This window comes from Tiliqua scincoides, chromosome 2 (assembly GCF_035046505.1).
Source record: "Tiliqua scincoides isolate rTilSci1 chromosome 2, rTilSci1.hap2, whole genome shotgun sequence".
Taxonomy (NCBI): domain Eukaryota; kingdom Metazoa; phylum Chordata; class Lepidosauria; order Squamata; family Scincidae; genus Tiliqua; species Tiliqua scincoides.
This window is the reverse complement of record NC_089822.1, coordinates 175,330,850-175,345,736: the sequence shown is the minus strand read 5'-3', so window position 1 is coordinate 175,345,736 and position 14,887 is coordinate 175,330,850. Positions and strand designations below refer to the sequence as shown.

General features: G+C 42.2%; 1 protein-coding gene across 2 annotated transcripts in view; it reads right to left on the bottom strand.

Moving 5' to 3' along the window:
* DOCK2 (dedicator of cytokinesis 2) overlaps positions 1-14,887 on the bottom strand; it is a 337,258-nt gene that overhangs the window by 58,324 nt on the left and 264,047 nt on the right. For both annotated transcript variants that reach the window (XM_066613322.1, XM_066613323.1), the window contains exon 34: positions 4,980-5,065. In XM_066613322.1, the coding sequence (XP_066469419.1) occupies positions 4,980-5,065 (86 nt within the window). The remainder of the gene's footprint in view (positions 1-4,979; positions 5,066-14,887) is intronic.

Sequence of the window (14,887 nt, the reverse complement as noted above, 5' to 3'; positions counted from 1 at the left end):
CCAGCATACAGGGGAGGGTAAAACAAGGGCTAGTCAACTCTAGAGTGGTGTAGTCCTGTCAATGACTCTGCCAGCATCTATGGAAACCCCAACACAGTCTCCAATCATGGGCAGCATCTGACAACAGCCCCAGGTTGCCCAGATGTGCAAGGAGCCAATCTCTGCAACTTACCCACCCCAACACTGGTGTCAGAGAAGCACCACAATGGTGAACCAAGCAGGGGGTAACAACAGACACAGGTCCAATAAGCAATCACCACCAAGCCAGTACCCCACCCCTGTGGCCCCAAGAATGAGTAATACAGCATCATCAGCTACCACCAACCATAAGGTGATATTCCCATAACACAACACAACACAGACATAAACACACACAAGGTCACCTCCCATTGCAAGATCTACATTGCACTGACAGCAAGGAGGCAAAAACAGAGAACCACCAAAAATTACAGCACACTTCTTAGCCACTCATGTAAACTTTTGAGAAATAACTTTTTGACTAGAGGAGGTCAAGCAAAGGAAGTCAACTCCCTTGGGAGCAGGCAAGCCTGTAAACATAAATAGACAAGACTCTCCATGGCATGGCTTCAAGTTCCTGTGGGAAAGTTCACAAGCTGGAAAGAAGTCTTGCTGAAGGAGGGACTAAGATGCACCACAAAGGGAGCACCAACAGTACTTAGGAACACCAGGACATTGGAATCACATTAAACCGAGACATGGGGCCCAAACCTAGCCAATGTCCCAGTGCTGGTGCTGCTGTGCCAGTGGGGCATGCACTGCTTCCTGTGGTGGGGAGACAGTCACAGAGGCCTCCTCAAGGTATGGGAACATTAGTTCCCTTACCTCAGGGCTGCACTGGTGCTGGAAAGTTGGGTAGGATTGGGCCCTTAGCCTGGGAGCCAAGCAACACCAACCAAAGGGTTTGCTATAACCAACATTACTGACGTTTTTCTAAGTTTATTGGTTCTTATGCCAGCTCTGATGCTGACACAGTACTGTGCCAATGTTTGGGGTGCATCCAATGCCTAGAGGAATTTTAGGATATGGACTTCTTCCCATCCCACCCATATCTTCAGCCCATTTTGCAGTTTACGTCAGCTGTCATTGCACCAACAGTGCAGGAACATCTATGTAGCATTGCATTGGTATCTGTGGAGTATCTGCCAGAGGAATAGGAATGACAATGGCAAGATGTCAGCCCTGCTAGCACAGCTGCGGCTGTGTCAGTGTCACATGGTGCATGCCATATCCTATATTGCTCAGAATCACGTTTCTGAGATATAGGATTGGACTACCAAATACATTGCAGAGAACCACATATTTTTCCTTTGCAAAAATGTTTTACTAAATTACCATCTCTCTATCTGCTTTAATAAGTACCAAAAATTCTCATGTTAAACCCATCCTCAGTGGCATGCTTTTTTAGCTACAGGTAGAATATATATGCAAAAAGGTTGAGCAGGCCTCCCTTTATTTATTATTTATTAAGCATATCTGCAAGAGGGATCTGAAGGCCTTAGGGATGGACCTCAACAAGTGGGAAACCCTGGCCTCTGAGCGGCCCGCTTGGAGGCAGGCTGTGCAGCATGGCCTTTCCCAGTTTGAAGAGACACTTTGCCAACAGTCTGAGGCTAAGAGGCAAAGAAGGAAGGCCCATAGCCAGGGAGACAGACCAGGGACAGACTGCACTTGCTCCCGGTGTGGAAGGGATTGTCACTCCCGGATTGGCCTTTTCAGCCACACTAGACGCTGTGCCAGAACCACCTTTCAGAGCGCGATACCATAGTCTTTCGAGACTGAAGGTTGCCAATACCAATACATTTAGCATATGGCATACAATACATGGACATATATGGATTTATAAACAAACAAAATAAATAAATAAAACTGAATTATATGCAAATACTTGTATTACACACCTGTTATGAGTTGAATACAAGAGATTCGTAAAGGTACAACATAACAGAAATTATAAATCCAAGGTACAAAAGTATACAGGAGAGATACTTTTGAGGGTGTCTTGAATTCCACTTCAGTGACTTTATAGTAATTGTAAAATTGGTACATTCCCACATAATCCACTCTGAGAGAGAAAAACAGCTGTGGCTAAGTGTCCAATTATCCATTTAAGCTGCTCCATTTGGTTTCTTTCATCTCTACTATATTTGCCTTCCTCTCCTTGAGAGCTTTTGCAGCTACTTCTTCCTGCTAGCCCACTGTGCAAAACAGACAAGAGCCTTGCCTTCTCACTAAAATACTAGCCTTTTAAGGGCACAATCCTAACCAGATCTACTCAGAAGTAAGTCCTATTTTATTCAATGGGGCTTACTCTCAGGAAAGTGTGGTTAGAATTGCAGCCTAAGTCCATGACATTTGTGACAGGACAACATTCAAGCATAAAATTCTCCACCTGCATTCTGATGTGGCATATACCCAAGGCTGTACTACATTCTTTTTTGAAATGTGTAGGCTGGCTCTTTTGTAGTATTAATTGATGGTTTTAATGCATAGCATTAATCTGTAGGTAACTGTTTCAATACAGCTCTTACATTTAACTTTACTGCCTCAGGGCCCAATCCTATCCAACTCTCCAGAACCACTGCTGCCATAATGCAGCTGTAATGCAGCCCCAAGGTAAGGGAACAAATGTTCCCTTACCTTGAGGAGGACTCTGTGACTGTCCCTCCACCACAGAATGCAGTGCATGCCCCATTGGCACGACTGCACCAGCACTGGATAGGATTGGGGCCTCAGTCTTCACTGGAATAATCAGTGACAAAGACACAATTGGTGGTACTGCCTGCTGTTATCACATAGGGTACCCAATCCTATCCTCCCCCCCACCCCACGCTGTTACAACTGCTCTGAAAAGATGTGTGCTGTAAAAGGTGTGTGCTCCAAAAAGGTGTGTGCTGTTTCGGGGGGGGGGTGAGGGGGAGATCAGGTGACTTCCAAGGGGAAAGGGGATTTAAATTCCATTACCCCTCCAGAAGTCTTCCACTCCACAATGGGTCTCCTCGGACCTGTGCCAGTCACTTTTCTGGCACAGGTCCGAGGACGGAAAGGGGGCAAGGAAGCTGTAGAGAAGGAGGATAGGATTCACTGAGCACCATGACAGCCAAGTTCACCCCTTTCCATAGCCTCCCCGCCAGTGTTTGGGCAGTTTTGCCCAAAGCAGGTAGCTCTGGCACTATGAGCCATAAGATTGGGCTGTTAATTAGGTTTTACACATTGAAGATTTTGACATAGAGGTGCTTTAAACAAGCAGTCTGCCATGCAAAGTCCTGTGTACAATTGTGCTGCTTCACAGATCTGAACATCTGGCTTGGTTCTTTCAGGAAAGCATACCTTGATTCTTGTACAGAACACTGCCTGTGCCCCCCCCCCAAGCACATTAGCCTAAATAAGCAGGATGTATACTAAATTAATTATTTAAATTTATGTTCCAATACCACTTCAATCTCTTTCCAAACAAGCTACCAACTTATTATCGACATCATGGGGCAGAGTGTTTCTGGGATACCTCAGGAAAAATAGGGGCCGTGTCGCCAATCATTCACCCTGGCTATTCTCAATTTGGCAGAACAAATATAGATAGGAATCTATAACATGGTGAATTTCATTAGACTCCGTCAAGTCGTGCAACAATTCAATATAGCAGCACTGGGAGATGTCAGGGTGAAATACTGCAATGATCTCTGTGGCATTTTCCAGGAATCTCTATAATTCTGAAAGTGCAGATCATCATAATTTTATATGCTGCAAACTGATACATTTCCACAGACGCATTTCACCTCCTGCTCAACATTTTTGCATCTCAAAAGAGCTATCATTAGGAATGTTTGTCTTTTGCAACCCTACTAAAATATTAGATCCCTGATATACTCTGCTTGTATTTCTTTTCCCCACCCCTAGGATGGAACTGGCTCTATTTTTCAGGAAACCAGAATTTCAGGACTTTTTGGGATGCAACCCAAATGCTTCCTGTGCGAATTGTATCCATAGATGTCCAGCTATATAGAAGCTTTATTTCACTTCTGGCCATTGTACTGCTTCTTGCCAAAAGGGTGCACAGTATAACAGAATAAAACATGAAAACAGAGAATGCTTTTGCAAAGTAAGAAGGGATGCATCGTTACGAGTTACAGGGCGCAATCCTAACCAACCTTCCAGCTCTGACCTAGCCACAGTGCAGACCCAAGGTAAGGTAACAAACATGCCCTTACCTTGAAGAGGCCTCCTTGACTACCTCCCCACTGCAGGTTGCAGTCCACGTCACATGGGCACAGCTAATGTCAGTGCTGGAAAGTTGGTTAGGATTGCACCCAAAGTCTTTGTTCCCTTGGAGGGAATTTGTAAAACATGAAAGGGGGCTACAGCAAGAAGTCATGAAAATGTGAGAGGCATGCAGTTCATTGAAATTAGTTTCTATACTGAAAGTGTGCCTCTAAAATCTCTAAAGCTTAGATAATAGGAATATATCTGCAGGAAAAAGGAAGGCACTATCAATTTCCAAATATCCTTAGAGAAGTGAAAATTAAGTGGGTGACAAGAAGAAATGTGAAGACACTATTGTGTTGTCCTTTCATTCAAACCAAGCCTTATTCAATTCCAGGCTAGGGACAATATTCACACACATCCACATTTTAAAAAAATTAACAAATCTTCAGGCAGTCCAGTCCAGTTTGTGCAGTGGCTCCAAAAGAGTAAAAATGTCAGCCAATGTATGTACCACTACTTAAATTAACACATGCTATAGCAACTTCTGGATGCAAAATTCCTTTGCGAGAACAAATTGTTGATACTCTGATATGAGCTTTGGAAATTCCATGTAAGAATATGCAATATATATTAAGTATGTAAATAAAAACAACATGATTTACACTTTAACAAACACACTTTAAATGAACATTCAACTTTAAAACATAACAGCCTCAAAACGGATCGTTAAGGACACTGCCTGTGGTCACTTCACTTACATTGACTCAAACAACTGCAGGTACTGCTCATCGCCACGACCTCCTTCCACTTCATGGTCCAGTTTTAAAATGATTTCATTTTCGAACTGTTCAGAGAAAGGAAGTAAAACCATTGGTGAACATATAACCATAATTATTTGCTTGGGATTTATTCTTATCCACATTATATTTACATTTCTATCCCCCCTTCCTCCCAGGAGCTCACAGTAACAAATGAGATTGCCAGATGCTGGGAAACAAAAACAGGAGACTATTTGTCTATGGCCGCAATCCTAACCACATTTTCCAGCCCTGACATAAGGGCAGTGCAACTCTGAGGTAAGGGAACAAACACTGCCTTACCTTGAGGAGGCCCTCATGACTGCCCCCCAACTGCAGGATGCAGCACATGCCCCACTGGCACAGCTATGCCAGTGCTGGAAAGTTGGTTAGGATTGCGCCCTATCTCCCACTTTTGAGCTTTTCAGAAACATTTTGCTGGTCACTGTGGAAAGCAGACTAGATAGGACATTTTGATCAGCTCCATTCTTAAGGTTCTCCTCATTCATATTTCGGTTCAGTTAAACTGGGTGTATGCGTGTGTGAGGGAGGGAGGGAGGGAAATTTAATTTATCCAAAAACTCTACAGAGTAGTCAATGATTTGGCACTGGAATATACTAAAGTGCAGGAAAGAGAAAGAGAGCTCTTTGAAATTTGTCTTTGATATCCATATGTATTCACTTCTGAATTACACACTGCTGTTTGATCAAATGCTTAAGAAAAGCTTGCTTGCCCATGTTAACTGAGCAAAGAGACTTTTGAAGTGATGGCTCTCTTATGTCTAGCAGTGGGAGAGCAAGTCCTGATTCATCCCAGCATACCAAATCTTCCAGAGGCTGTTTGCTAGTGTGTTTTTTTCCCATTCTTTTGTTGTGAAAAAGTTTCCACTCAACTTCAGGTTGTGCTTTGTGAACTTTATTTTTTTGAAATGTGGTACGCTAATAATGTAAAATATAATAATAATAATAATAATAATAATAATAATAATAATAATAATAATAATAATAATAATAGGTAGAGGTGTTTGAAAATGGTGTTCATTTTCATTACTTTTACTCAGTAAGCCCATTGTGTTCATTAAGACTTAGGCTGTAATTCCATCTTACTCCCCGGAAACAAACACCTCTAATAATAGAATATCTGAATACTACTAGCATTTTTATAGTAGTATAAAAAACAGTCTTTTAAATTTCTTTTTACTTCTCTAATCCAGTGCATGCAGGGAACATGCATGTGCACACATGTACATGACATTGGCTTTCTGCTAGAGAAGCATGGCCCAGGCCAGTAACTATTGGTTTTCAAGAGGACTGATGACAAGAGGTTTGTGATCCACAGGCCAAGAGAAAGACTGCAATTTCAATTGGAAAAATCACTCCCCCCACCCCCCACACACACTCATATGAGTGATGGACTCATATGCACTCATATGTCAACCTGATGGACTCCAATTTTTGCCTAGTCAAATGTTCCAATGTGTACACAGCACAGCAAATTTGATCCTGCGACTAATGCCACCTCCTCTAGGAACTTCCTGATTTAGGAAAAAAGTTAGCAGAAGGATCTCCCCCAGCTGTCCTCACCTATCAGCCATAAAAGAGTGGAACCACTGCAAAACACTCCCCCCAACCCCTTACTGTGCACAGAATAGTTGAATATACATATAATGTACTAGACAAGTGATTTTGTGTGTGTTGTACCTCAGACAGAAAGCAACATGATGAGGAGAAAGCATACACAGTTCATTTTGTGAACTCCATACCATTATTCTTATGACTGCTGAAGCAAACAGATTCATTCCAAAGCAGTTCTATACATCATTAGAGTTGGTAAAGTTTAGGCTGTACTTTGAATTATGAACAAAAGATCTACTATGCTGGACCAGCTCTAGATTACAGAGTTGATGTTTGGTGCACTTTATTGTAGCCAAAAGGGAACCAGGTGGTAGGCCTGAGGAAAGGGGGCACAGGGCGGCAAAATCCTTGAGGCCCAAGCTTGCAGGAGGCCCATTCCATAACACAAACTATACATAGCAAACAAATTTAGGAAGGAGTCCAAATCAGGCATCTTGCCCCAATCCCAATGCCAGCTGTCAGTGGCCCTGCAGAGTGGCACAATCACTGGCAAGCTGCGGAAATAGCACAAAATTAAAGACCTGCAGTAACTTCTGCATAACAATAATATTTCCACTGTCAGACACACAGAAGATGTGGGGCCAAGGAGCAGTGAAGATTTCATGGAAGAAGGGGAGAAAAACACCATTCAAGATCAATACAGATAAAACAGAATGCACAATGGAAACTGCCAAGTTTTCTGACTAGCAGCCAATAGTGAAAAAGCAAAAAAACACCACCACCACTTAAATATTTAAGAGCATTGATTGCTGACAACAGATTGGCAAATCTGGCAATTAAGACCACATTAAGAAATGAAAATATTGTAATTTTTTTCTGTAGATAATTCATCTTCTTTAAGAACTACAGAGAAATCATACATTGGAAGCCTTGCTTTTGTAAATGTGGATGAAAAAAACAAGTCTTTCCTGCCAAGAGAAGAACACAGCTAATTCTAAATTACTTTGAAAATTTTGAAGGCAGTAAGACCGAATGATGCGTGAAGAGAAAAGTTTTGCTTTAAATTGCCCAAATAAGTAATGGCCAAATAAGCCTTGCGGAGTCTACCCCGAGCAAATCTCACTTTGGGTGACGAGCCATGGCTTTAACAGTTCCGCTTTCACAGTCTCATAATTTGATGTTTAGAGGTCACTGATCCAGGGCTGGCAGCATTTATGACATACATGCATCGAGTAAGCCTATTAGAAGAGAAATTGAATGGATTGTTTTCTTCTGGGGATTTCTTCGTCAGTGTCATTTGATATGCCAGTGAACCCGCACAACTCGGTTGCGAAGCTGTTTTGCTCTGGGCATTTTTGACCAAACAAAATTTCAAGGAAGCTTGAAAGTTCAAAGTTTCAGCAACAATAGTTGACAAGGTGTCATTTGACGATGAGGGACGGTATTTGGTAGCAGAACAGATTGCCAAGGGAGCTGGAGGATTCTCCCTCAATGGAGATGTACAAGCAGAGGCTCGACAGGCACCTGCTGGAGATGCTCTAAGTCAGGGGTGTCCAAACATTTGGACAGGAGGACCACATTATCTCTCTGACACTGTGTCAGGGGCCAGAAGAAAAGAGAATTAATTTACATTCAAAATTTGAATAAATTTACATAAATTAATATAGTATTAAAGATGGGACATATGAATGAATGGAAGTCTTGCAGTAGCTTAAGGCCTATAAATGGCCTTGTACAAAGCAAGGACAGCCTTTCCTTCGCTGCCACTGCTGCATCACAGACGTGAAACACCAAGTAGTGGAGAGAGCCCTTGTCCCACAGCTCAGATGAGAGGCTGAACAGACGTCCACACACTGAGAGCAGCTGCATTGGGCCAGCATGGGCTCCAGCAAGTCTCCGGAGGGCCAGAGGCTCATTGGCTTCCTGCGGGCCAGTTTGAGAGCCCCGAGGGCCGCAGGTGGTCCCTGGGCCGGGGTTTGGGCACCGCTGCTCTTAGTCTAGAAGGATCTCCTGCTACAGGCAGGGCCTTTGGACTAGGGGTCTTGTAGGCCCCTTCAAACTCTATGGATCTATGACTTTATTTTGTGTTTTTCATATATGTACATGTATGGCTGAGAACAACAGGCTGCATGAAGGAGCCATGAGGCTGGTGCTACTTCTGGATAGGATCATGCCAGAAGCACCACTGAAAACAATAAGATAATTTCTTGATCCAACAAAAATCTCATTGATTTTAACAAGACATATCATGACAAACTTTTTTTTAGTTCATTGACTCACTGAATAACCACACATGCAGGTGTGTGCATGCGCACACACACACACACACACACACACACACACATAACAACAATTCAGTTGGAAATTCATATACTACAGTGAGGCCAAAAACATCTTCACGAGCAAAAAGCATATTTTTGTGGTGTGTGGAACTGTGCGTACATGTGAAATAATATGCTTCATGGTATTTTGTGTAAGACTCCAGTCCAGTGTAGGCAGCATTTTTTCTCTGAAGATATATGACTACTTTGTTTGCTTTATTGATTTTCTTCTGAATAGTTGTAGTCTGCAGAATTTGTCTTTAGAATTAAACTAAGTCATTTTATTTCAGGTGAACTGCAAACTGCAGCCTTATAGAACATAATTCCATAATCTCTTCATCTAAGGACCGATGATGCACAAAGACAGTAAAAACATCAATGTTATCAGTGGGATTAATGCTTATTACAGGCAGAAATAATTGTTCCCTTGGCAAACTTATAAAACACCAGTCCAGCTACTAATAAAAAATGTTTAAGTAAACAAAGATGGTGTGAATAAAAGGCATTCTTCATGCAAAACTGTGAATGTCACTGTAGAATGTCAGTGCTCCAAATAACTAAATAAAGTGATTGTACATGATTAGATTTAAAAGAATTTTTCAAGATTTTTTGTATTTTATTTAAAATAGGGGTATTTTATAAGGTTGCCATCTTTAACCCTTTTACTCAAGAGTAATCCCAATATAAAATGAACTAGCAGTAGGTGCCAAACCCTGGATCTGGTGTCTGCAAAACACCTTTCCCATTGTGAGCGCAGTGTACTGTCCCACATGGCGCAGTCTTAACTTTTGATCTGATCTTATTGCAAAGTCATGCCAGGCAGTCTCTTTCGCTGCCTGTCACCCCAGCAGGCTCTGAGTCCGGATTTCTGGATGGAAGCGGCTGGCCAGAGCAACTTGGCAAGAAGATTGGATCAAAAGATAAGACAGAATGGTATGTTCCACTCACGAAAGGGAAGGCATTTCCCTAATGCAGAGGTCCCACAGTTCGGAGATCGCGTGTCTAAAGGCTGTAACCAAAAAAAGGTTTGAAAATTCTCACAGAAATACTCTCCTTGAGGAACTGCAAGCAAAATTCTTCATAGAAGACCTAGGGCCCAATCCTATCCAGTTTTTCAGTGCTGGTGCAGTTGTGCCAGTGGGGTGTGCGCTGCATTCTGTGGTGGGCGGGTAGTCACTGGGGCCTTCTCAAAGGTATGGGGACATGTGTTCCCTTACCACGGGGCTGCATTGCAGCTACACCGAAGTTGGAAAATTGGATAGGATTCTGCCCCTAGCCATGCAAGCAGCTTACAGTACAATTCTATGAGTGTCACTTGTGTTCAGTGGGCTTGCTCCCAGGCAAGGATAAGATTGCCACCTTAGGCATCTTGTAAAATTGCATGTACTTTGGCAATATGGTAATTCTCTCAATTCTATCTCCATATTCACCCCAAAGAGAATATCAGTAAACTTCCACTCATTGTTGATCAGTCGTTTCTCTCAGACAGAAATTAGCATATGAAAATTGGTCAGAGTCAATTTTCACACTGCATAGCCTAAAGGACACTACATTCATTATGACTCCCTCACACAGAATTTGTGAACAGCTCCAATGTTCTAGTGGTGATAACAACAATGGAGATGGGGGCTTGATCTGCTGTATGAAATCTGTAAAGGTGCAGCTAGAAGATTTGCACTGAAATGACTATGTGCAAGATAGAGATAAGGCAAAACCATAGGTTCTTCCATCAGCCACATTCTTTGCTTACATTAGAACCATCTCACCTCTTCTGTTAGTCAGGATATTGCCCTCTCCTCTTCTGTATCTCTCCTTCAACAACCTGTTACCATAGAGTTGGTTGTTTGGTCCATGAGAAACCACAGTTCACACATTCAATGCTTTTAGCTTCAACTTAAAGCTCTCCTACTGGTATGTGCCATCTCTGTTGTTCTTTCATCTCTTTGTCCTCTTCCTTCATCTTTGTCCTATGTTACCTAGACTGTATTACTACCAGTCAGGAAACATGTCACTTCTGTGTTCTACTCTTCAGTGATGCCTGATGTGATTAATTATTCCACTGAGTCTCTTGTCAACAATGTCTACACGAGAAAACTCTGCCTTTTCATTGGCCTTCCTTCCTTTGACCCTTGTGAGGCTGTCTAGATTTGATTGCTGGTGACTTCAAAGCAGAGATGCTTACATTCTTCTAAATTACAATTTGATTCAGACCCTTCTTGCACAGTAAGGTTCCACTGCAATGTAACTAACCAACCATACAACCATATGGTTGTAACTAACCAACCATAACCAACCATACAGTTTCTTCTTTTCACTACTAAGGATACAAGATCAATAATTTCCAAGCTGCTAACCCAAAGCATGACTACATTTCATCTATGCATCGAGGCAGTTGGTAATAACGAAATATAGCAAAATAACACCGAAATTGGGTTTATAAAATGAAAAAAGTGATATCTTGTTCAATTAACGAAACAACACCAAAATTTACCTATTAAAGTGACTGTGAAGCATCTGTGAACTGTTCCAAGTGCTTCTGGATGTGTTTCTAACCCCTTAACTCTACATGCCACTACCGTTCACTCTTAACCGGCTGTGGAGACTTCTGAACATGATCAGAAGCTGCCAAAGAAAATGCATGGAGCCCTATGGAAAGTGAAACCAAGATGCACTGTACATTTATTCACAAGTAGGCAAATGTACTTCAGTCCAGAAGGCACCCAACCATCACCATGGGTGGTATATATGTATTTTATGCCTCTGGCTGTCAGCAGACATCGCTACAGGCATAAACAGGAATAAAACACCCCCCTCCAAGAGCACAACCACATAGAATTAAACATACAGGAGCCATTTAAGATTTGCATGCTACTGGAATGAACAACTACAGTGAATCTAATGCTGACAAACACAAAGAAGAAACATTAAAACATTGAGAAGTTAGCAACTTAAACCATTTTTGCCCAACGTTGCCTATATGCAACAGTGATCAAATATATTCACCTGTGGGCTAGGCAGAAAATGGGCCCATTTCTGCCCAACATTGCGTATACACAACAGGGACCAAATGGGTACACCTGTGGGCTGGGCAAAAATGGGTAAATTCGGAATAAAAACACATAGCATCACTTTCAATCTTTTTTTTTTTTTAAGGATAAAACCTAAATTAACCCCCCCCCCAAAAAAAAACCATTTTAGACTGCTCCCAACTATGCATCTCTTTTACAACTCATCCAGTTTTTCTTCTCCTTTCATTCAATGAAGACAGATGTAATATTTTAAGTGTATGGAAAATGGTCTGAATATGTTTTGAAATAAGGGCAGAGACTGTGTATTCAGGTCAATTAACATGTGATTACACAATGTGTCTATTCTCACCAATTAGGCCCAGGGGCACCCTCAAAACTTTTGTCTGCTCATTTTTTAGGCCACCCATAATATTCCAGTGGGTTGTTTTATAGCTTCTCTTTGATAATTCAATACTTTCCCATCCCCCCAATATCTCATCTCCAAACATAATGCCAGAGATGTAGGACTAACCGCAGCTCTTAGATGAAAGCCTAGGACAGAAGCAGTTCAGTGGACAGTAGAATGAAATGAGGGAAGACTACAAGTAGGTGGCAAAAATGTATAAGCCTTCTCATTCATCTCTCATGCTTCCTGCAACATATTACATCTTTAAAAGACAATGTCTTTAAAAGATAACAAAAGAAAACTTCTGTTCCTTGCACGCACATACATATATGCATTCTGACCCACAGCCCACTTTTTTGTCAACGTGCATCTCACAGGCACGTTTTTCCACCCAGCCCATCTGGTCTGTGTCCCCTTCCCCGCTGTAGCCTCTCAAAAGCAGTCTCTCCTCTTCTTTCTCTTCTCTGCTCTGAGGCACAGCATGACAGCTGCTCCCATGACAATTGCTAATAGCCAGACATCTAAATTTCATTTTGATCCTCTTGGCCTCTTCTTCTTTTGCTGTAATGGCAGCCAAAAGGAAAATGTTCATTCTGCTGCTCTCTACCAGTGCCAGTGGCAACCAGCTTGTAGCTCTGACTCGGCCAAGACAGTAAGAGAGGCCAAAGAGGTTGTGTTCCTTTAGTCTCAGTCCAGCCTGTGTCACCAATTGCTGGCAACAGTCTGTGTGCCACATGTGACACAGTCTGCCCAGGGCCCCATTCTCTGGGCCCTGCTCTATTTTTCTGCAGCGACTTGTATATGTGAATGATTCATGCAACTTCATCCTTCTTCTATCTCCATGCACATTTTATTTCAAGGGAGATATAGGGTCTCTGGCTGGTTCAGAAACATACCAGTTCTAATCATCTCTGCCTTCTCTGTGTGCTTTAGAGACCTCCTCCACTTCTTTTTCTTGGCTTGATTGTTTTGATCCATGTTTGGAGGTACATAAAGTACAAAGGCAGCAAATTAGATGGGTGCACATATGTAACAGAGCAGGAATGGTGCAAGACACAGATGCCCACCCCAGCAAATGAAGCTCCTAACCTCAAGCTTCTTTGCCCTCAAAGCCTTTTTTTCACAGAATGCAAGAAAATGAAATTGCATGCAGTATAAGGCTACCAAGCATAGAAAGGCAGCAAGTCACCCTATGCATACAGAGGAGGGTACGTCTGCCTGCAGTCAGTGCAAACAAGCAGTACATCAGCAGCATACCCTCAGTGATGGATGTTGGAGAGTCAGCAACCACCTGGCACGTCATCTCAAGTCATTCTTTTTCTGGCAATAAACTGAAAAGAACTCAATTACTACCTTCCTGCCAATCTAAAATAATTCTGGCATTAACGTGATACTATTTTGTTTCTGTCTGCAGGGATAACATCCCTACCTGGCTAACCTTAGGCAAGGTGACAGTTAACAGCAAAGCCCACAGCATCCGCCGCAGGATACACATAATGAGTGGATTACTTCAACATGGTCTTGCTTGCTGAAGTGGCTGGGTCCAATCATACCATCCCTCCCCTTAGCAAGCCAGGAAAGTAGTGACTAGTGCCTGCAGACTGAAAGCAGGGTGTCGGGGTGGTAGTGCTTGTTTTCTCATTTGGATGCACTTTCTATTTTGCAGGATTTATTTTTCCCTTTACTTTCTGAAATGATCAGCAGAGGAATGGGAAAGGAAGCTGTTTCTGTGCTTGTACTGCCTCTAGGCTGACAGGAGTGATGGGAGTCAGGGGACTAAAGCAAAAGAACGAAGGCTACTGAGGGAGATGTGAACATTTTCTTCCCCTGGGCCAAAATATCTATACAAGAGGCTGTGAAAAATGTCATGTCAGGAGGGTAATACGCATTTGTCTTTCCGAGCATCTTCTAGCTGCTTACTGCTACTACTTATGACTTACTTCGCACATGTATCTTCTTAAACAGGCCACCTGTATTGCACCTCCCAGCATTACATTACAACCTGGAGGCATGGATGTGATTATCAAGACCCACCTGTGCCATTGAAAAGGCACATGGGAAGCAGACCTCACAATGAACCCAGGCAGCAGCCGATCCTCCCACCCCATCAGTGAACATTCAAAGTAAATACTGTTATTTGTTGCCTTTCTAGTAACTGTCAGGGGAGAAACCTGCTCACAGCAGGTTAAAATGTGTGATGGAAATGTTGAGTGAAGGATTTAAGTGGAGATCTGCGACATGAATATATGTGGTTTACCAGGATCAAAATACTACTATGCCTCTGAATTAATCTTTTCTAAGCCAGAGACAGATCTTTTTTAAAAAGATAATCTTAGCCCCATGTTTATTTCAATGATGTTTTAATTTATGTTGCAAAGGGTTTATCATTTTTTTTCTCCTTCCTAAAAATAGTTCTAAATGCCAGTCACTTGATTTTCTCTTTTTGGCAGATGTTTTATCTGATCAGCAGAAGCAAACCCTCGTAGCTCAGTCAGAAAATATTCTTTTGATTGGAAAATTATGATGCAGAGTGTGGCCCTTTACGCTACCAACTCTCTG